This window comes from Mobula hypostoma, chromosome 25, assembly GCF_963921235.1.
Source record: "Mobula hypostoma chromosome 25, sMobHyp1.1, whole genome shotgun sequence".
Lineage (NCBI taxonomy): Eukaryota > Metazoa > Chordata > Chondrichthyes > Myliobatiformes > Myliobatidae > Mobula > Mobula hypostoma.
The window spans coordinates 20,913,350-20,935,483 of NC_086121.1; the positions used below are offsets into that span (position 1 = coordinate 20,913,350).

General features: G+C 41.1%; 1 protein-coding gene across 1 annotated transcript in view; it reads left to right on the plus strand.

Moving 5' to 3' along the window:
* Positions 1 to 22,134, plus strand: part of emc1 (ER membrane protein complex subunit 1) — a 37,577-nt gene that overhangs the window by 5,889 nt on the left and 9,554 nt on the right. The window contains exons 7-16 of the mRNA XM_063033183.1: positions 466 to 615; positions 1,668 to 1,835; positions 3,191 to 3,262; positions 9,575 to 9,673; positions 11,529 to 11,625; positions 12,574 to 12,690; positions 16,552 to 16,751; positions 17,096 to 17,245; positions 19,174 to 19,335; positions 21,025 to 21,144. Coding sequence (XP_062889253.1) covers positions 466 to 615; positions 1,668 to 1,835; positions 3,191 to 3,262; positions 9,575 to 9,673; positions 11,529 to 11,625; positions 12,574 to 12,690; positions 16,552 to 16,751; positions 17,096 to 17,245; positions 19,174 to 19,335; positions 21,025 to 21,144 — 1,335 coding nt within the window. The remainder of the gene's footprint in view (positions 1 to 465; positions 616 to 1,667; positions 1,836 to 3,190; positions 3,263 to 9,574; positions 9,674 to 11,528; positions 11,626 to 12,573; positions 12,691 to 16,551; positions 16,752 to 17,095; positions 17,246 to 19,173; positions 19,336 to 21,024; positions 21,145 to 22,134) is intronic.

Here is a 22,134-nt window from a genome sequence, read left to right on the forward strand (position 1 = left end):
TCTTAACGTGACTGGTTTCATTTTGTACCTCTATTTTCATCATACCGTAATTCTAGTCAGAGTTTGTTCCATCCTTCCAAGCACACTGCTTGATTATGCATAAATGAAGGTTGCCCATTTAGGCACTCTGGATTATTGGCTAATAATTAGGTATCCATCCTAATCTCCTCTCTGAGGCAGATTATATGTTCCACCTGCTGGGTCCTTGTGTGTTCAGCCACTGGTCATACCAACAAACTAATTTGATAAACCTGTTACAGAATCCCTCAGCTCTTTTTTACTTTGAGGAGACTTGAGCTAGGATTTGATGGCTGTTGTAGGTGCAGGTGATATAGTTGAATTTGGTATTTTAGTTAACTTCATATATTTGGGTGTATCAAATTGGAGATTATGATGAACCTTTCCAAAGAAATTAGTTAATGGTATATATTTTCTGAATGACAAGTTTCCACTTTCTCTTTGCAGGTGACTGTATCAACTCCTTGGATCCAACGTTTGCGTAACGTTTGTGGAATTGTTGGGACTGGAGTCTTGATATGCATAGACTCTGGATCTCATTCGCTCTGGGTTTTGCCATTGGAATCTGAACAAGAGTCTGTGCAGGTTGATCTACAGGTGAGGATTCGGTGTTCCTCTGTTGCCAGATTGAGGTGGAGGTGCTTTAATAAACATTCAGATATCCCCTTGATCTTTACTAGTTCTCTTGGGTACAGCGAGTATTGGATTTTCTTTTTTGTCATGATTGTTTTTGCTATTTCCTGAAGAGTGGGCATCTTGTCACAGCCTTTCCAAAGTGCGAATGTGATCCATGGAAATGAAGGACAGATCTGTCCTCTTCTGTTTGAGGACGAGTTTGCCCGATATTTATTGTCTACCCAGTATGATCACCTGTGATGGGAGTCTGCCTCTTTCTGTATTTGAACAATGACAGAAATCCTTGCCAATGATGTGAACTGTCACTTTCCAATATCTTGTCATTAACATGATCCTTCCTACATTCTTCCACAACTGGCTCATGATTAGCGCATCATCTTGCGCATTAAGGTGATAATATGTCCATAGACATTATCTGACAATGGTGGGACGTGACATCTTCCTCTGGCTGGTCGTGGGAGCCCATGCCTTTCCACATCTGGTTAGTGTTGGAACTTTGCCCTTCCACAACAGTCCAGTAGTGGGAGCAATCCTCTATTTGCATCTGGTTAATGCTTTTTTTTATCATGTAGCAAATGCCATTTAATATTTCACTTGCGGAACTAATAATGTTCTAGTTATATACATGAAATTCTGCTGTAATGCTTTATTACAAATGACTCCCCCCCCCCTTTGTTTTGGGGTTGTTGCATTCTTAAAGAACTTTGATTTTCTGTAACGTGAGCGGTGTCATCTGCATATGTGTCAAACATCAGTTTTTTTTCCACTCAGATTCTTTAAGAGCAAATTTTATTCCATATCTCAGATTTTTGGGTTGTGAATTGTGTAAGGGCAAATTTCCATCACCCAAAGGGCCACACGGTGTTCATCAGTATTTCTTTTGCTGCAAAAGATGCTAATGATTGCTGGGTAGAACTGTATATCAGTAATTTCAGTATAAGTTTTGGAAGAGATGTTGGTGTTTTGCTCAGAATTGACCATTACCTTTATTTTTACTCCAATCCTCCCTCTAGTCTCTAGAGCTGGAACTAGCTGAGGAGTTTGAGGGAAGAGTTATAACAATTCAGTCATCACCACTGGTGGCATCGTCTACTCAATTCTTCCTTCAGTTGTCGGGCACTCACTATGCGTTATTACATTTCCATGATGGCGTGGTCAGCCTGCTACGTGACTTCGCACAGGTGAGAGTGATAAAAATGTATATGTAGGTAAATGCTGATGTTCTGCCACAGATACCCGAGACCGTAACCCCAGCTATCTCTTATTTGGAGAATATCACTGAGTGGCCTCAATTGTACTGGATTTTATTTTATTTTTTTCGTAGTACTTTTGAAGGTCAACTGTATGCTGGAGAAAAGTATGGTTATTGGTTTGGACTTAACACGTTGTAGATGACGTTGATCTTGATTGTTCTGTTGCCTATATATCTGTGTATGCTTCAGGGAGAAGGGTTTATCCTTGCTGGGTGCTTGAAGGTTAAATATTTCTGTGCAAATGAAGTTTATTCCAAGAAGCTTTAAAAATGTTAATTTGAGGATTGTGAAGGTTAAAGTTCAATTTCTTGAGTGTAACTTAAATGTTAGTATACATGTGGATTTTATTGAGATCCACTGACAAAGGCACACATATGGCCAATCCTAGTTCCTCTTTGAAAGTACTTGTGTTTCTATTTGAATTATTTGAAATTTTTACATTAATATTGCTTCCAGAATTAGCGGTTGGGAAAGAGTTTTGGGATCCAGTAATGATATAGGAGCACTAATACATTCAAATTGGATGACACACAGCTTGGAGGTAATGACGTTCAAGTTTATTGACGTCTGACTGTACATAAGTTCAGCCAAATGAAACAACGTTCCTCCTGACTATGGTGCACCCACAGAAAACATATCACACACAGCACATAAAACAAAATATTGCCACATATAAGCTAATGAAGTATTCAAAATGTATGCATTACACAGCACAGGTAAACAGTACAGTAAACAGCTCGCTGTCCTAGTGACAAGACCGTGGTGGTGGCAGGGTATTTTCTAGCCAGTACTTCTATTGGCAAAGTGACCTTGGGGAAGTGCAATCACACTTCTTTAGACTGTGCACACTACTCTGTTGCTGGTGATTGGAGACCTGGGAGTGTGGATTTCAAGTTGATTAACAGGGGTACCATTCAGGTTTTCTGGCCATTTTTGGACAGCATTGAACTTGTGAACACCGTGTCAAACCCCATTGAACAGGGTGCTGAGTATTCCGTCATCATCTCAATGAGTTACACAGATGTTAGAAAGGCTTTTTAGAGGTTTGAAGGTGAATCACTTGTGCCTACTTTTACAACCATGGTATCATGTAAACAGTCAAAGATAATCCTTCATAATAGTAAGTTTTACAAGTATGTCAGTGTTGTAGGTTTGGAGGTTAGTGTTCTTGGGCTTGTTTGTGCGATCTGATAGTGTTTCCCGCTTTGTAATTCAAAATGGAATGTTATTAAGGTATTTGTAATCTTGTTCTTTCAAGCTTAATCTTATGTTCCTTTTTGTAGGCTATGCTCGCATCCTTTGCTACAAGCGGTGACAGGTTGGTGGCAGCTGTCATGACATCTAGGAACAAAACAGTAAGGACCTTTTTAAACCTAAAGCAAAATTAATACTTTACCTGCTATGAAGGATATTTAATACTATGCATTTAGCATTTCCTATAGTTGCCTTCGAAGTATTTGCTGGTATGGTGTAGGGAAGTTTGCTCTCTACTGCAATTAGCCTTCCCCACATTATCCTGGTAAGCATCCTGAATAAGCACTGGTAACTAACCTGGAAATACGGATACAAGATGAGCAGTGCAACCTATCCGGGAGGATACAGAATTAATTAAGATGCTGAATCATGACAGATTAGTAGGGTGAGATAATGTGGCTGTACAATGCAGGAACTAAATGAAACACAAAACAACATAAGCAGTAGAAACAGCTACCATGGCCACTTGTCTGTTTCCCCACTCTGAGAGCTGATCTGTTACCTCTGAGTTAGTTGTCTACACCAGACCTATTTTCCTTGATTTCTAAAAATCTATTGACCTCGGTGGAATTTTCAGTTCGGTTACCTGAAATTTTCTTAATTTCCAGGCCTTTTTTTGGCATTGTAAGGCTTTTCCTTTCATGTAATACGGTTTTTAACCCCTCTGAAAGCATTGCTCGACCACTTAGTTCCAGAGGAATACAGATGTAGGGCATTACTAGCTTACTGTCATACCTTTTCATGCAGTTTTCCAATTCACCATAATAACGTAGTTTCATAGCTTGCTTTACTCAGATGTAAGCAGGAGATTTTAGATTGAGCTGAATAAATTTGCACTATTTTCCGATTCTATACTGTTATGATCAGAGTTTCCTCGAGGCTACTTACCCTACCTTTTACATTACTCAATATTGATTCTAAAATTAGTCTGTTTCCTGATTAATTCTTCAGCATTTTAATCCAGAAGATGATCTCTGATATGTTTTGCAGTCATCCTCTGTGCTATTATTGTTAATTTGTTTTGTCCAGTGAATATGTAATGTTCTCCAAAATTACGGTATTCTCTTATTACACGTATTTCTAATTTATTAATTTATATTAGGCCCTGCATTAACATTATTATTTAGGGATCTATGTATGATTCGTCTTATTTTTATATTATTTAAGAACGTAAGAAATAGGAGCAGGAGTCGGCCATCTGACTTGTCGAGCCTGCTCCGCCATTCAATAAGATCATGGCTGATCTGGCCATGGACTCATCTCCACCTGCCTGCCTTTTCCCCATAACCCTTAATTCCCCTACTATGCAAAAATCTATCCAACCTTGTCTTAAATATATTTACTGACTGCTTCATTGGGCAGAGAATTTCGCAGATTCACCACTCTTTGGGAAAATCAGTTCCTCTTAATCTCTGTGCTAAATTTACTCCCCCGAATCTTGAGGCTATGTCCCCTAGTTCTAGTCTCACCTACCAGTGGAAATAACTTTCTTGCCTCTATCTTATCTGTCCTGTTCATTTTTTTCTTGTATGTTTCTATAAGATCTCTCATCCTTCTGAATTCCAGTGAATACAGTCCCACGTGACTCAGTCTCTCCTCCTAGTCAAACCCCTTCATCTCTGGAATTAACCTGGTGAACTTCCTCTGCGCTGCCTCCAAAGCCAGTATATCCTCCTTCAAGTAAGGAGACCAGAACTGCATGCAATGCTCCAGATCCGGCCTCACCAGGACCCTGTACATTCGTAGCATAACCGCTCTGCTCCCTCTTGCAATGAAGGCCAACATTTCATTTACCTTCTTGATAGCCTGCTGCACCTGCAAAACAACCTTTTGCGATTCATGCACATTATTTTCTGTCCCTTTGGGTTTTTTAACTCCATCCAAACTTAATTATTTTTCATTTATTTTCCTGAGCTAAGCTTCTTTCTCTTGACTATCTTTGTCCAATTTTTATACCAAGGCTACCTGCCATTTTCATTTTCTAAAAGATGAGAGTCCTGGAATATTTAATTCCCCATTTTGGTCTCTTTGCTGTCTATGCAGAGACCATTACTCGTATTTCATCATTACTTAATGTTCTTGTTATGACTGCCCTCTTACTTCACGTAAAGAGCCTTCAATTTAGACTTCCCAGCTCTGGAGGTTTGTGTGTTCATGTGCCTTGTCCATTTCTGAATAGTTACTATTAGCCCTTCTGCTACTTCATGCTATTACTTTGTTTTTTCTCTTTAACATTCTCAATTTCCTGGCAGCTGAATCTGCTTTTGCCACCCATCCTTCCTAATTTCTTATACAGGCAGTCTACATATTTTAACAGGGCCCTGTCACTGTTCATAACCTGAATTTTTAGTAAGTCAGAGATGAACAGAAACAGTATGTGGGAGAGAATCCCAGAAACAGTTGTGATGGGAGAGCAAGCTGGTGTGGGAGGAGTGGCTGCCAGTCAGCTTCATGAAGTCAGTGAGTGAGTCTGCTCCACACTCCCACCTCTGCGCATCTCAACTCATTCCCTGGTTGTTGTGGCTCGGAGTTGGGGGGGGTGGGTGTGAGGAATGGTCTGGGAGGTGAGAAACGGCACATAGATATATTCTATTCCCACCAGGCAGAAGATGACTAGTCATGCAGCAGGTGGCCAATCAATTCCCATCATTCCCTCTAGTTTCCCATCATTCCCTCTAGTTTCCCAAATGCTTGTGGGTATATATGGTCTTGGGTGTTCTTAACCTGGGGAAGTTTGTGCTTAAATCTTTTATTCTACGCTGGCTATATTCTGATTACTGTTAATGAAAGAAAAGCTCAAGTTATCCAGCAAAATAACCGGATAACTCCAAAAATTGCTTCTTTGGATCCAATTGAATGTCCATGTAGGCTTGTGAAATCTGCTTTGGGATGTTCATTTTCACAAAGTAAAAATGTGCACACGTTGTCTAAATGTGGATTTAGAATCAGAATCATGTTTAATATCTTGGGTATATGTTGTAAAATTTGAGCCCAGTTCCAAAGAGCACGCAACACCCAAGTTGTACTGAATGGACATTGTATTCCCAGTGGTGATTTTTAAATGCAGATTTAAACTCTGGCCCCTCTTGCCTTCTTGTGTGACATCAAATAACCCATAGTGTTATTCAAAGAACAGGATACTTCACCCATTTATATTTGAATTGAATTGAATTGACTTTATTTCTTACTCCTCATGTATGTGAAGGATATAAGAATATTTATGTTACATCTGTCCAAATGTGCAGTCATAGTAATTTATAATAAATAGAACTGTTAATGTAACAGAAATACACTCAAATCAGTGTGAGTTAATCAGTCTGGTGGCCTGGTGGAAGAAGCTGTCCGGGAGCCTGTTGATCCTGGCTTTTATGCTGCGGTACCGTTTCCCAGATGGTAACAAATAGATTGTGGTTGGGGTGACTCGGGTCTCCAATGATCCTTCAGGCCTTTCTTTCACCCCTGTCTTTGTAAATGTCCTGAATCATGGGAAGTTCACAACTATGGATGCTCTGGACTGTCCGCACCACTCTCTGCAGAGTCCTGTGATTACGGGAGGTACAGTTCCCATACTAGGCAGCGATGCAGCCAGTCAGAATGCTCTCAATTGTGCCCCTGTAGAAAGTTCTTAGGATGTGGGGGCCCATGCCAAACCTTCTCAACCGTCTGAGGTGAAAGAGGTGCTGTGGTGCCTTTTTCACCACACAGCTGGTGTGTACAGACCACGTGAGGTCCTCGGTGATATGGATGCTGAGGAACTTAAAGGTGTTTACCCTCTCAACCCCAGATCCATTGATGAGGGTTTAGCCCATCTCCATTCCTCCTGAAATCCATAACCAGCTCCTTTGTTTTTGTAACATTGAGGGAGAGGTTGTTTTCTTGACATCACTGTGGCAGAGAGATGACTTCTTCTCTGGAGGCCACCTCGTTATTGTTTGAGATTAGGCCAATCAATGTGGTGTCGTCGGCAAATTTAATTAGCAGATTAGAGTTGTGAGTGGCGACACAGACATGGGTATACAGGGAGTAAAGGAGGGGACTTAGTACACAGCCCTGAGAGGCTCCTGTATTGAGAGTTAGAGGGATGGGGGTGAGAGAGCCCACTCTTACCACCTGCTGGTGATCTGACAGGAAGTCCAGGATCCTGCTATACAAGGTAGGGTCAAGGCTGAGGTCCCTGAGCTTCCTGTTGAGCCTGGATGGAATTATGGTGTTGAATGCTGAACTGTAGATAAAGTACAGCATTCTCACATAAATGTCCTTCTCCGGATGTGTAAGGACGGTATGTAGAGCAGTGGCTATTGTGTTGTTTGTCAATCGGTTGTGTTGGTAGGCAAACTGTAGGGGGTCCAGTTAGAGTGATAGCAAGCTGCTGATGTGATCCTTGACCAGCCTCTCAAAGCATTTGCTTATTATTGAGGTGAGTGCGACAGGACGTCAGTCATTCAAGCATGTTACCTTGGTCTTTTTTGGTACAGGGACAATGGTGGATAATTTGAAGCAGGAGGGCACTCTACACTGGGAGAGGGAGAGATTAAAAATGATGATAAACGCACCTGCCAGTTGTGCTGCACACATCCTAGGTACTCGCCCTGGGATGTCATCCGGTTCCGCAGCCTTGCGACTGTCCACACGTTGGAAATATCTGCGTGCCTCAGCCTCAGAGATGACCAGGTTGCGGATTGTAGTGGTGCCCTTCCTTGGAGGCTCAGAGATAGTGACATTGAACAGAGCGTAAAAATAATTGAGCTCATCTGGGAGAGAGGCCATGATGTTGGTGGCGTCATTACGTTTGGCTTTGAAGTCTGCGATGGTATGTAACCCTCGCCACAAGTCACGTGTGCTATTCATTGTGAATCTTGACTCAATCTTCTCCCTGTATTGTTGTTTCGCAGCCTTGATAGCTTTACACAGATCATAGCTGTTTTTCTTGAGCTGGGGCTGATTGCCAGCAATGTAAGTTCTGTGTCGCACGGTAAGTGCTGCTTGCACGGAAGACCCTGACCGACTTCTGGGGGACAATATCGTCGATGCACTTCCGGATGAAGCACGTGACTCCATCTGTGAACTCGGAGACGTCCTCATCATGGAAGACATTCCAGTCGACGTCATCGAAGCAGTCCTGCGGCAGGAAGGCCGACTGGTTGGACCAACAGTGGACGGTTTTGACTGTGGCCGCCTCTTGTTTCAGCTTCTGCCTGTACATCGGGAGAAGCAGGATCAAGGAGTGGTCTGATTTTCCAAAAGCTGGGCAGAGGAGAGCTTTGGAAACATTACGAAAGGGAGTGTAACAGTGGTTGAGTGTGTTATCTTCGTGAGTACTCACCTGGATGTGCTGACAAAACTTCGGAGAGACTTCCATCAGGGATGCTGGATTAAAGTCACTGGCGAAGGTGAAGGCAGCCTCTGGGTGTGCAGTCTCCAGCATGTTGATGGTCTCGTACAGTTCCTTGAGTGCCAGGTCAGTATCAGCCTGCAGCGGAATGTACACCGCTGTGACGATAACAGCCGTGAGCTCCCAAGGCAGCCAGTAGGGTCTGCGCAACAGCAGCAGGTATTCCAGGTCTGGGGAACAAAAGGATTTGAGTATATGCACATTCTGGGGGTCGCACCAAGCATTGTTGACCATGAAGCATACCCCTCCTCCTTTACTCTTCCCAGTGAGGTTTTTTGACCCGTCTGCCTAGAACAGGGAGAACCCAGAAGGTTTGATAATGTGGTCTGGTATCTCCTCCGTCAGCCAGGTCTCCATGAAGCACAAAACGTTACATTAATTTGTTTCCCGCTGGTAGGAGATTCTAGCTGTAAGTTCGCACAGCTTGCTGTCCAGGGACTGAACGTTAGCCAGGAGTATACTAGGGAGCGGCGGCTGATTATCATCGTCTCAGTCTCACCAGGACCCCGGCCCTTTTCCGTCGCCTCTGGCACTTCTTCCGAGGTCGTGGCGGTGTAAGAGATGTGTCTCCCGTGGATCGCGCAAGCAGGGGTTCCCAGTGTAGGAAAGGCGGCACATAGTGGGTAAATGCCGTCTTTCCAATGTTCAGAAGGGTCAATCTATCGTATCTGATGTGACTATCAGCTACTTGAACATAAAATGCTCAGAAAATTGTAGAAATTAGTAGTACACTGTAGATTTGGAATGGAAGCTCGCAACATGGCTGCTGTACGTGGCACCATCTTATACCCATTTACCCCGAAATCAACCTTAATTTAGGTTGAACAGTTTTGTGATCTAAATGCTGTTAGTGTTCAGTGTTGTAAGGGAATACAATCAGTTCATTTTTTTTTCTCTCCCCTCCCAGTGGGAGAGTGATAATTGATATCATGGTTTTCATCTTGGAGGCATTTCGGCTGTGGTGATGATAGGCAGAAATATTTCCTTTTGGACTGAGGTGTGTTTTATTTTTGTCTTACAGGCTTTCAGTGTCAATCTGTATTCTGCAGAGTATGGAAGACGGTTGTTGGACACCACCATGAACTTTAACTTGGATCCAAATTGTGGGCGACCGGAGCAGGTGAGAGTGTGACTGGCTAGGTGCAGGTTGCTGAGAGCAAGGATGAGTGGAGTAATAGGGTGAGATGCTGTTTGTCTAAGGAGGCAAGCAGTTCTAGGTAAGAATGTTGGTTGCTGGGCTCGGTGTTTTGAGGGTTCTGAGCAAAGTGGATGATCTGTTGTTGAGATGCAGAGGGAAAGATTAATGGGAAACTATCAATTGAGAGATACTTTAGCTAGTGAATTTAGTAGAACAGAAGAAAGGAAGACAGAATATGATGCATCATTTCAGAACTGTTTATATCTATGATATCTATGAGTCCTGATGAAGGGTCTCGGCCTGAAACGTCAACTGCCTGGCCTGCTGCGTTCACCAGCAACTTTGATGTGTGTTGCTTGCTGTTTATATCTATTGTGTTTTTTGTGTTTTTTGCATATGTTTAAAAGGATCAAAGAAACAATATATTCGGTGCTCGTGATGCAGCCCCTATATTTACGCTGTAAATTGAGGGACCACTTCGTTGAGCACCTCTGCTCCATTCACCAAAAACATTGGCAACTTCCCAGCTGCCTAACATTTAAATTCTAATTCCCATTCCCATCCCGACATGTCAGTCCATGGCCTCCTGTTGTGCCAAGATGAGGCCACCCTTGGAGTAGAGGAGCAACACCTTATATTCCGTCTGGGTAGCCTCCAACCTGATGGCTTGAATATTGATTTTTTTTTTTTTCTTCCTCCCAGTTAAAGAAATTGTCCCTTCCCCTCCCCTTCTGTTCCCCACTCTAGCTTCTTACCTCTTCTCACCTGCCTATCAGCACCCCTGGGTCCCCTCCTCCTTCTCTTTCTCCTCTCCTATCAGATTCCTTCCTCTCCAGCTCGTTACCTTTCATACCCGCCTGACTTCACCTATCATCTTCTCGCTATCCTCCTTCCCCTCCACCTACCTTTTTATTCTGGTATCTTCCCTCTTCCTTTCCAGTCCTGAAGAAGGGTCTTGGCCCAAAACGTTGACTGTTTATTTATTTGCATAGATACTGCCTGACCTGCTGAGTTCCTCCAGCACTTTATGTGTGTTTCTGTTGCATCTGTTGTAGAGTCATAGAGCACTACAGGACAGAAACAGGCCATTTGGCCCATCTAGTCTGTATCAAACTAGTTTTGTGCTTAGTCCTATCTACCTGCACCTAGACCATAACCCTCCATACCCTTTCACCAATGTACCTATCCAAGCTTCTTTTAAATGTTAGAATTGAACCCACAGCTACCACTTCCACTGGAAGCTCGTTCCACACTCGCATCATCCTCTGAGTGAAGAAGTTCTGCCTTAGTTTTCTCTTAAATATTCCACCTTTCACCCTCAATCTGTGACCTCTAGTTCTCGTCTCACTGTGTCTGAGGGGGAAAACCCAGCATGCATTCACCCCATCTATACTCCTCAAAATTTGTGTATCCATATAAGATGTCCCCTCATTTTCCTACGCTCCTAACTATAAGGTCCTAACCTATTCAATGTTTCCCTATAACTCGGGTCTTCCAAGTCCTGGCAATATAAGTAATTTTTCTCTGTATTCTTTCAAGCTTATTGTTATCTTTGATGCAGGTGGATGACCACATCTGCACACAGTACTCCAAATTTGTATTCATCGACACCTTATACAAAGTCACGTCAGAATTCCTGTTTTAATGTCCTAATTTATGAAGGCTGATATGCCAAAAGCTCTCTTTATGACCCTATGTACCCGTGATGCCACTTAAGAGGAATTAGGATCTTGATTTGGTGCCCTACCGTTCGCTGTATAATTCTTACCTTGTAATCAGGAGTTTTATCAATTGTTCTTCCCAAGCCGAATCTCACATGACCCTCTTTTGCTCTCAGCTCTATATTCAGGCATTCCTGAAGAAAGATGACTCTGTTGGTTATCGTGCTCTAGTGCAGACCTCTGATCATGCATTAATCTTCATCCAGCAACCAGGTTTGTGAAGTGGTTGAGGGAGGTGAGTGGGGTGGGGGCTGGATGGCCATAGTGATTAGATTGTGTTTGACAGTGTGAAGGTTTTTTAAAAAGAACTTTACAGAATAAACAGTTTTACTGTCTATTAATAAAAACAAAATGCTTCAAATACTCACATGTCATGTGGCATCTACAGAGAAAGAACCAGGGTTACTATTTTGGGTCAAGGATCTTTTACCTGAACTGGAAAAGTTTAACTTCCCCTATGACTGAGGTTCCATATCTACACCCTATACGTCTTCTGACTTTTGTTCAGTCTTACTATTTTAAGACATCTTCAGTGTCCCAATTACACTTACTACTTTACTGATCATTGAATTTAAGTTATTCAAGAAAAATAGTTGAAAGACATTTGGCCACGGGTGAGAGAATCTCAAAAACATTCTTTGATCTTTAATCATGGATTTCTTTGTAAATCCTTAATTCTGACACTGGGATATAGGATCCTTATTCTATTATATTGCCGATTGCATAAGTACTATCTGTGTCAGTGGTATTGTGCTTCTGAACAGCTTTCTTTTGAAGACTGACTTGTGCAAGTACTTTATTCCTATTTCAAACTCAAGGTAAGCAATCTTGAAAACGTTGGGGAATATTGAGATGCTAGTGGAATCTCTTTCATTTCTGTGTCCCTTGAGTTGAGTCATTGATCAAACAGTATCTTTGTAAGAAGGTGCTGAAAAAAATTGCAGGTCGGATTGATGATGGAGTTGTACAGGGTGTGTATGACTGGGTTTTGCTAGACGGGTGCATCTGTACAAAGAAGGGAAGGAAGTGGGGTGGGGGGGGGGGAATGTGCCTGCCTGCCTCCCAAGCTGCAGTAAGTTCTGCCTGCTGGTTGGAGAGCGTGCCTGCACCCAATGGAATTTTCGGAATATGGTAGGAGTCTGTCATTCACGGTTTTCACAGGTCGAATTATTTGGACACGGGAAGAAGCATTAGCAGAAGTTGTTACCATGGAGATGGTCGATTTGCCTCTAACAGGAACACAGGCTGAGCTGGAGGGTGAATTTGGAAAGAAAGCAGGTACTGTGGAATGCTTAGCAGCCCAACTGCTCTTAACTTGAGGAGAAAGTAAGGAATGCTTAACTCATGTTTTCCATTTAATTCAAATTGAAGAGAAAATTTGGTTTATTCATCATGTGAAACCAATGAGTTTGTTTTATCCATTCCAATTAATTCCCACATCCTGTCCAACAAGTGTACCTGCACTGCTTGATACAGATTGTAAATACAGATTTCAGAATCTTATGTTAACCCATCAAATCAAAATAGTAACTCAAATGTTTACAGTGAGATGGTCAGAATCCTATACGTCAAGCATCCACCAAACACTGCCTTAAGAACATATGTCAACTGCAAAATTATTGAGGAGAAGCTGGAGTATTACCTACTATACAGGTGGATCAGAGAGTTGCACTATTCCATTATGTTATTAGTGTCATCTGCTTTGTATCAATCTGTCATATATGTGCAGTACTACAGTTAATAGACACTGAATTGTCAGGTGTGAGTTAAAATTCCACTGAAAAGCGTGAGGAGTGAAATCTGGTGGTTTTTGGACTGCCTCTGAAATGGCTGAACGCTGTTGGAGAGTGGGCAATGAATTCCAATATTTAACAGTAAATTTAAAGACATTTTCATTTTATTTTCAGTGCAAGGTATTTAATAGGAGTCAAATAAAATAGATGAATACTAAGTAGCACATGGAGCTTATAGAACAAATGACCAAAAACTTGGATAGAAATATGTTAAGAAGCATTTTAAAGAAGGTAAGAGGTAGAGAGGCAAAGTTTTCTAGGCTGGAACTTTTATAGCTGTAGGATCAGGGTTGTCCAAGCTGCTAGAATTGGGTGACTGCAGAGGTATTGGCATTTTGTGACGGAGGCCGCTTCAATTATAGTGAGATTTAAAAATAAATTTGAAATTTGGGCAACTGAAAAGCAAGAAACTTCAGGTGATGGAAATCTAAGATTAAAAATGTGCTGGAAATAGATCAGTTGGCATCTGTGGAGGAAAACAAACCAGTTAAAATTTCAGATCAGAGACCCTTCATCTGAGCTGGTAATACTCTGATGAAGACTGATTGACCTGAAATGAGAATGCCTTTTTCCGAGAGGGACATGACTGTATTGTGAGTCCAATACCATCAGATGAAAATCTTTTACAGTGCCATCCTGGTTACCTGTTATCAGTAATAAACAGAAGCTAGGATTATTGTTTGGGATGTTAAATAAGTTAGAATTCATTCCATAATTTCAAAAAGTGTGGCAATTCTTTACTCATTTGTAAATGATTGGTGGATGTGAGAGTGGAATTTGAGTGCTCTCTGTTTCTAATTTGCATTCTGTACAATAGCTGTTATGGGCTAAAACTAGTTCCTGTGATCAATATAGTGTGAACAAGAGCTTTGCTGGTCTGTTAGTAATTTCTAGGCATTGTGCTAGCTACAATAGAGCAAGAGAGGGCAAATAATATATTTCCATTGTTTGCTATGGTACTGCTCAGAATTTTTAAAAAATTTTACAATTGAATCTATTCCTCACCCTGCTTTTCAATTTATGGAGAGAGAGCTGGTGTTTGTCAGCTTGTTTATTGTTTAAGTATATGTGAAATCAGAATCAGAATTAGGTTTAATATCATCGGCATATGTCGTGAAATTTGTTAACTTTGCGGCAGCCGTAGAGTGCAGTACATAATAATAGAGGGGGGAAAAAAGTGAATTACACTAAGTATATCTTTTAAATTGTTAAATAAGTAGTGCAAAAAAAAAAAGAAACAAAAAAAAATGAGACAGTAGTGTTTCTGGGCTTAATGTCCATTCAGAAATCAGATGGCAGAGGGGAAGAAGCTGTCCCTGAATCACTGAGAGTGTGCCCTCAGGATTCTGTACCTTCTTCCTGATGGTACAATGAAAAGAGGGCATGTCCTGGGTGAAGGGAGTCCTTAATGATGGATGCTGCCTTTTTGAGGCATCGCTCCTTGAAGATGTCCTGGATGCTACGGAGATTGGTGCCCATGATGGAGCTGACTAATTTAAAAATTCTCTGCAGTTTACTTCGATCCTCTGCAGTAGCCCCCACTCTGCCATACCAGGTGGTGATGCAGCCTGTTAGAATGCTCTCCACAATACATCTGTAGAAGTTTGCAAGTGTTTTAGGTGATGTACCAAATCTCCTTGAATTCCTAATGAAATACTGCCGGTATTATGCTGTCTTTGTAGCTTCATCAATATGTTGGGTCCAGACTAGGCCCTCAGAAGGGTGTTTATCAGTTACTGCACAATACTGACACTCTATAATTTATCATTAAAATAAGTTCCCATTAGTTCCAATAATGTACCCTGATTTTAAAAACCTCCAATATAACTATTATGCAGTAGATAGCTGAGAATTGAGCTGCTCAAGTTTTTTCATTATTCTAAATTCACATTCTTCACATAGTTTCCATGAAATTGTGATGTCAGCAGTGGGACGGGTGTACTGCTCGAGCTGGAAAATTTTATGCTGCGTGTTCACTTGACTTAAATGCTGCTTTCTTTATTAATGCTGCTGTGGAGCCAGCTGCGCAAGGTAGCACGTTTAATGCATAGATTTGGTATTCTGTCATTTATTGGAAGGTGCAACATTCTTTTTTGCATGTCCATGAGGGAGGAAGTTTTTCTTTGCTAATATATTTGCTTCAGGACAGTATTGCACTTCGAGGTACCAATTCAGTGAGCTGTGAAATATTGTAATTTCCGGCTATGAGATCTACTGGCTTGAATCTTCTTGACAGGATGTAACCAATTAGCAGAATAGAGGTGGAAGAATCTGTGGATGTAGTGTATTTGAACTTTTAGAAAGTTTTCAATATGATCACAGATAATTATTGTGTAGAATTGAAGTACGTGGGAGTGGAAGTTACTGACATGGACGTATGGATATGTATAAAGTTAACCATTGGTGGCAAAAAAAAGGAAGGCAGATTATTGCAAGGACAGCAGTTGATTGGGAAAGGAGCTGATGTAGTGAGACACGTATATCCTGGTGCATTGTCTATTTAAAGATTAGTATGCAGGTGCTGCCGATAGTAAAGAAGGAAAATATTATGTTGGTCTTCATGCTAAGAGGATGTGTGTATGGGAGCAGGGATGTTGTATAAAGCTATTGTGAGAACAGATCTTGAGTATTGTGTGGAGTTTTAACTCCTCTGAGGACAGATATTTGTACTTCGGAGGAGTGTGGCGAAGGTTCATCACATTGATTCCTGGCAAAGCATAACTGAAGATAAATTAGATTGATAAGACTTGGATTTTCTTGAATAAAGGATAATGAGAGGGTAACTAGTAGAATTCAACTTTTAACTGAGTGGTTCAGGAAAAATATTCCTCAAAATCAGGGTCATATAGTCTTAAGGATGAAGAGTTGGACTGAAAAGAGAGAGTGGTGAATCTGTGGAATTTTCTGTGACTTAAAAAAATTTTGAAGCCTAATCATTAAATATATTAAATATGGACTTGGGTATAGTGCTAATGTATTCAAGAATGAGTTAGGCTTTTAAGGCATGAGGAGTTAAAGGGATCTGGGGAGAATGCAGAAATAGGTTACTGAAATTGGATGATCAGCCATGATCATACTGAATGTGGGAGGTGGTTTGAAAGGCTGAATGGCCTAATCCTGCTTCTTTTTGCTATGTCTTTGGATTCAGAGTATCATGAAATCTGTGCTGGTTATCTGTTAGCCACTGGGGGAGAGCTCCACACGTATTTGCAAATTGAATCTAAGTGCAAAAGACTGCTGGGATATTAACCATAGATGTTAAAACCAATGTTCTAGTGCACATAGGATATTTTGTCTATATAAATCTGTTCTCGTACAATTTCTGATTACTTATTTATTATGGCAGATGGTCCTATGGGAATGTTTATGAAGCGACTGTCCTCCCAGCTGATTCTGCTACAAGCATGGAGCTACCAGCTTATCAAGATGTTCTATGATGCACGCAAACCTCGAAATCATTCAAAGAATGAAATAACTATTGAAAACTTGGCCCGAGATGAGTTTAACCTGCAGAAGATGATGGTGATGGTGACAGCATCTGGAAAGGTAACAGTTGCATGGCTTCTGCCCGTATAATATGGCAGAACGGATTCCTCTGCAGACTGGTCACCTCTAGTCCCTCATCCAGGTGGGTCTGTGTAATTAAAGTAGTGAATGTTGGTTCATGGACAACCTGCCGAAGTGTCAGTCAACAGAGGAGGAAACAAACCAAGAGAGTTAAATCTATCCACCACTCTTGGTGCTGGTTTGCTTAATAAGAAAAGCCCTGGGTCAGCCAACTCTAGGCTATGGTGTGTTTTCAAGCATTTATATCTTCACTTCGTTTAATAGTATGAGCTGATATTTGAATGTACTTTCACTCTGATTTTCATTTTTCTTTTAAATTTTAGCTCTTTGGGATTGACAGTAGCTCAGGAACCATTTTGTGGAAGCAGTATCTTGAGAATGTGAAACCAGGCTCTTCTTTCAAATTAGCAGTGCAACGAACAACAGCTCACTTTCCTCACCCACCACAGTGCACCCTAATCATTAAGGATAAGGTAAGAATATATAGTGTGTCTTGCAGTATTTAATGGAACACTTACATTGAGAAAGCTTTATAACTAGTGTGCACACTTCGCAGTTTCTTGGTTTAGGTGTGAGAATATTCATAACAATTATCACTAGACATGATTTTGTGAGGAGACTCTAAGCCATGAGGATGAAAATGTGTTTGTATTGTTGTATGTTTGGAATTATTGTTATAGAGTGATAGAGTTACAGAGTACAGAAATGGGCCTTTCAGCCCATTGAGTGTACGATGAACATTGTGCCAATCTATCCTAATTCCAGTTGGCTGTGTTGAGTCCACATTCCTCTCTGCCTTGCTGATTCTGTCCAAATATCTGTTAAATGTTGGAGCTGCAGGATGGATGGGTCGAGTATGGATTTTTGGAGGGGTAGATTAAAAGAAGATTTGAAGAGAGATTTGTGGAGCGTGCCTGAGAGAGAATTAAAAACATCAGCAAAGAATCTAGGAAGAAATGTAGAGTACTGAACAGCTTGAATAGAATAAGACTAAAATTGCCGTGGATTAGCTTCATGGAGAATGTGAAGGAAAATTAGGATGCAATGTAAATGTAGATTAGAATTCAAAGGCAAGGCAGAGATCCATTGGGGAACTTTGGACTAGATAAGGGGAGAGAAATGGTAAAGGTAACTTCATGTATGGCATTGAATCGTGTGACAAAAGTATTTAGATCCTTAATCTTTAGGAGTGAAGGTGGAGAAAGGCAGAGGAGTATGATTTGTAGTGAAGAAAGTGGGTTATTTTTCATTCCTTGTAAAATAATGATCAGCTTTAGAAATGCTTGTAGTTCAGTTAAATCTGAGAATGGATGGTGATACTTGGATCTGTGACCCTTGGACCCAAGGGACTGTGAAGAAAGGAAGGACACACAGAAGGAGTGAGTGACGAGGTTAAAAGAGGATACAAAGTCAGTGCAAATGATAGAAAAGGGGAAATTTATCAGATTGGAGCTGAGATTTCTCATGTGCCCATACATGCCAATCGTGGGATCATTTGGAATTTAGAAGTATCGTATTAGGTCTCTATTTATTTTTTTGGACTACATACTGGAAAAAAATGGTTTGAGAAAGGGAAGGAGAGTGATATATGGAAATAGTCAGAACTGCCTTATTAATTTGGTTACAAGGACAGTATGGACAGTTATGTTGGCAGAGGCTGTGAGTTTGATGACCCTTCATCTTTCTAAATTTTCAGACTGCTTTGCAGACATCCGGAAATGTTATCCAATTAAACATTTGAAGAATTGAAGCTATGGGCATTAGACCACATTCTATATCGTGTCCCTGCCACAAGTTCCATCCCAATCAATGCAACTATCTGAAACTCAACTAGTTCTTCATGTTGTCTATGGCGTGTTGACCTGAAAAGTGTTTTGGACCTTTTACCCATGACGTCACTGAAACTGTCTGCTTTCACTTCTATAACATCCCCTTCAGCCCATCTTTGACTAGTTAAACAATACCATGAAATTCTCATTCTTGTTTATAGATTCTTCTAGTCACTATTACTTTACAATTTCCTTCAGCTCTGTAACTCCCCAAGATATCTATGCTTCTCTGATTTGGGTCTACAGAGTATTCCTGCATTCTGTCTACCACTTGCTGCCGTTTAGTTGGCAAGTCCCTTCAAAAACTCACACCTTTCACCTCTCTTTCCTCCCAAAAGCATACTCTTTAACTAATCTTTGAAGATGTGCCTTCATATCTCCTATTTTTTTTTGTTTTATATTGCTTCTAAAAAATGTAGCTTAAATTATCAAGCTTAAGTCATGTTCTCACCAGTCATTACTTGTGCTGCTCTTAAATTTCTAAGTAGGATTTAAGTAAAAACATATGTTTTGACATTGATTTAAAAGTTATCCATTTTTCCATTTTCTTTCCTCTCTCTCTCTTCAATCAGGAAACTGGATTAAGTTCTCTTCATGTTTTCAATCCAATCTTTGGAAAGCGGAGTCAGATCAATCCACCAACTTTGACCCGCCCTATTCTTCAGTCTTTGCTGCTTCCAATTGTGGATCAGGATTATGCGAAAGTCCTGCTTCTAATTGATGATGAGCATAAGGTAATGCTAAATCTCATTGTGATAGTGGGTTAATTGGACTGATTCTTCTTTTTGTCATTGATATTGTTGTTGATTGTGATGTATTGCAAGATATTAAATTGTCGTTCAGCTGATCTTATTAGAAAGCTGTTTTCATATATTAATTCAGAATAAAATACATCCGGTGGCCACTTTAAGAGGCCGCTGAGTGTATGTTTGTGATTTTCTACTACTGTTGCCCATTCACTTCAAGGTTCGCCATGTTGTGCATTAAGAGATGCTCTTCTGCACAACGCAGTTTTACTATATGGTTATTTGAGCTACTGTCACTTTTCTGTCAGTTTGAACTAGTCTGGCCATTCTCAGACCTTTCTCATTAACAAGACGTTTTCACGCACAGAACTGCCACTCTCTGGATGTTTTTTTGTGGCACTATTCTCAGTAAACTTTAGAGACTGTTGTGTTTAAGAAATCCCCAGAAGACAAAATATTTTCAAGATACTCAAACTACCCCATCTGGCACCAAATATTTCCATGGTCAAAATCACTTAGATCACACTTCTTCCTTATTCTGATAGACATCTGAACCTCTTGACCACATCTGCATGTTTTATTCATTGAATTGCTGCCAATTGATTGGCTGATTAGATATTTACATTAATGAACAGGAGTACAGGTGTACCTAATAAAATGCCATTGATTGTATGTTGTTAACGGGGTTCAGTGGCACAACAGTTACAGGACCTTGAAACCAAAAAAAAAACAGGTGCTAGAAATATGAAACCAAAACAGAAAATCATTGAGTTTGAAGAACAGAGTTAATATTTCAGAAAAATGAGTCAATGACTATTTGCCTGAATTGCATAAGAGGAAAAAGAAGTTAGATTTAAGGTGAAGGTGGGAAGCCTCAAAGAAGACCACAACCTTGTTGTGCATTGGGAGGCTTGCATACCTCAATGACCTGGAGAGCGATGCTGGCTGGAGTAAGGACATTGTACTTTGGCTCTTGGTAGGGTCACCCATGCCAAACATGCCAAAGGGTGGAAGCCAGACTAAGAGTGGTCCACCGGTCCTCCAGGTTCGGCTCAGGGCCAACAACCCTGACTAGTCAAAAAGAAAACTGTTATAGAAACAGCAATGAAGAATCCCTCTGCGTCTGTGTGCGGCAGTCTTCCTGAGTCTCCACCTGGGAGTTGCGTGGCTGACAGTCGTGAAAACTGAGAGGAAGTTACTGACTCAATGTAGTAAGCCCTGAACACTGCCAAGACCAAGACCAAGACCAAAATTGGCCAAGGACAGACAGGAGGAGGACCCTCATTGCTGAACTGAACGCCAGCAGGCATAACGGGCAGTAAGTGAGAAGGCGGGAAGGCAGGGCTGTTGTGTTGATAAACTGTTGATAAAGCCATTTGCTTGGTAGAGACTACATTAGATTGAGGGACCACCTTGCACCGCACCTTCATCCTGTCCTCTGAAATGCATCTAAGCTTCCAGTTGCTTGTCATTTCAATTCTCCATCTTACTCCAACTTGGACCTATTTGTCAGTGGTCTTTTGTGCTTTTCCACTGAGTCTGAACATAAACTTAAGAACTAAAATTTTGTCTTCCATCTGGGAATGCTGCAGTCTTCTGAACTCCTTCACTGTGATCTGTCTATTGAATATTGTTGTAAAGCAAAGAAAGATGACTGTTTTCTTTATTTCTTTGTAGGTTATGGTCTTCCCTTCGAGCAGAAATATCTTGCAGCAGCTGCAGAACTCAGCCCCTGTAATTTTTTTCTACTTGGTGGACCCTGTTTTGGGAAAGTTGAATGGATACAGTCTACACAAGGTGGTGTAATCGGTTTTAAACCTGTGTTTAACCAACTGAAGTGTCCAGGATCCAGGACAATGGATACATAACAGCATGTAACATATTTTGCTTTGCTGTAACTGTGCAGACATGCTAATATAGTAGATGATATAAATGAAATTAACAAAATAGCCTAATATACTGTGGTTGTTTAAAAGTTGTTTCTGGGCAGGTGAGAAGCAGTTTAGCACAATTGGGAGGCTCAGTAGCTACTTCAAGGGAGCTTTAAGAGTAACCAAATTGGTATCGGATTGATGTTGCATGTATATGTTCTATATAGATTAGATTATGAGGACACTCAGTTCTCGTTTATTGTCATTTAGAAATGCATGCATTAAAAAATGATACAATGTTCCTCCAGTGTGATATCACAGAAATACAGGACAGACCAAGACTAAAACTGACAAAACCACATAATTATAACATATAGTTACAACAGTGCAAAGCAATACCATAATTTGATAAGAGCAGACCATGAGCACAGTTTAAAAAAAAAGTCTCAAAGTCCCGATAGACTCATCATCTCACGCAGATGGTAGAAGGAAGAAAACTCTCCCTGCCATGAACCTCCAGCGCCGTAATCTTGCCGATGCAGCATCCTGGAAGCACCCGACCACAGCCGACTCTGAGTCCGTCCGAAAACTTCGAGCCTCCGACACTGAGCACCCCCTCTGCTGAGTGCTTCGACCCCGCCCTGGCCGCTGAGCAACAGGCAAAGCCGAGGATTCGGGACCTTCCCCTCTGGAGATTTCGGATCACACAGTAGCAGCGGCAGCGAAACAGGCATTTCAGAAGTTTCACCAGATGTTCCTCCATGCTCTCACGTCTGCCTCCATCAAATCAGAATTGTGCATGGCACCCTACTTGACAGACTACAGATATCATTCACCGGAGTGGCCGTGCGCGCATTGTTGCATCGCCATCTTCTCCTCCCCTCTGTGCAAGCAGATGGGTTAGTCTAATTTAACG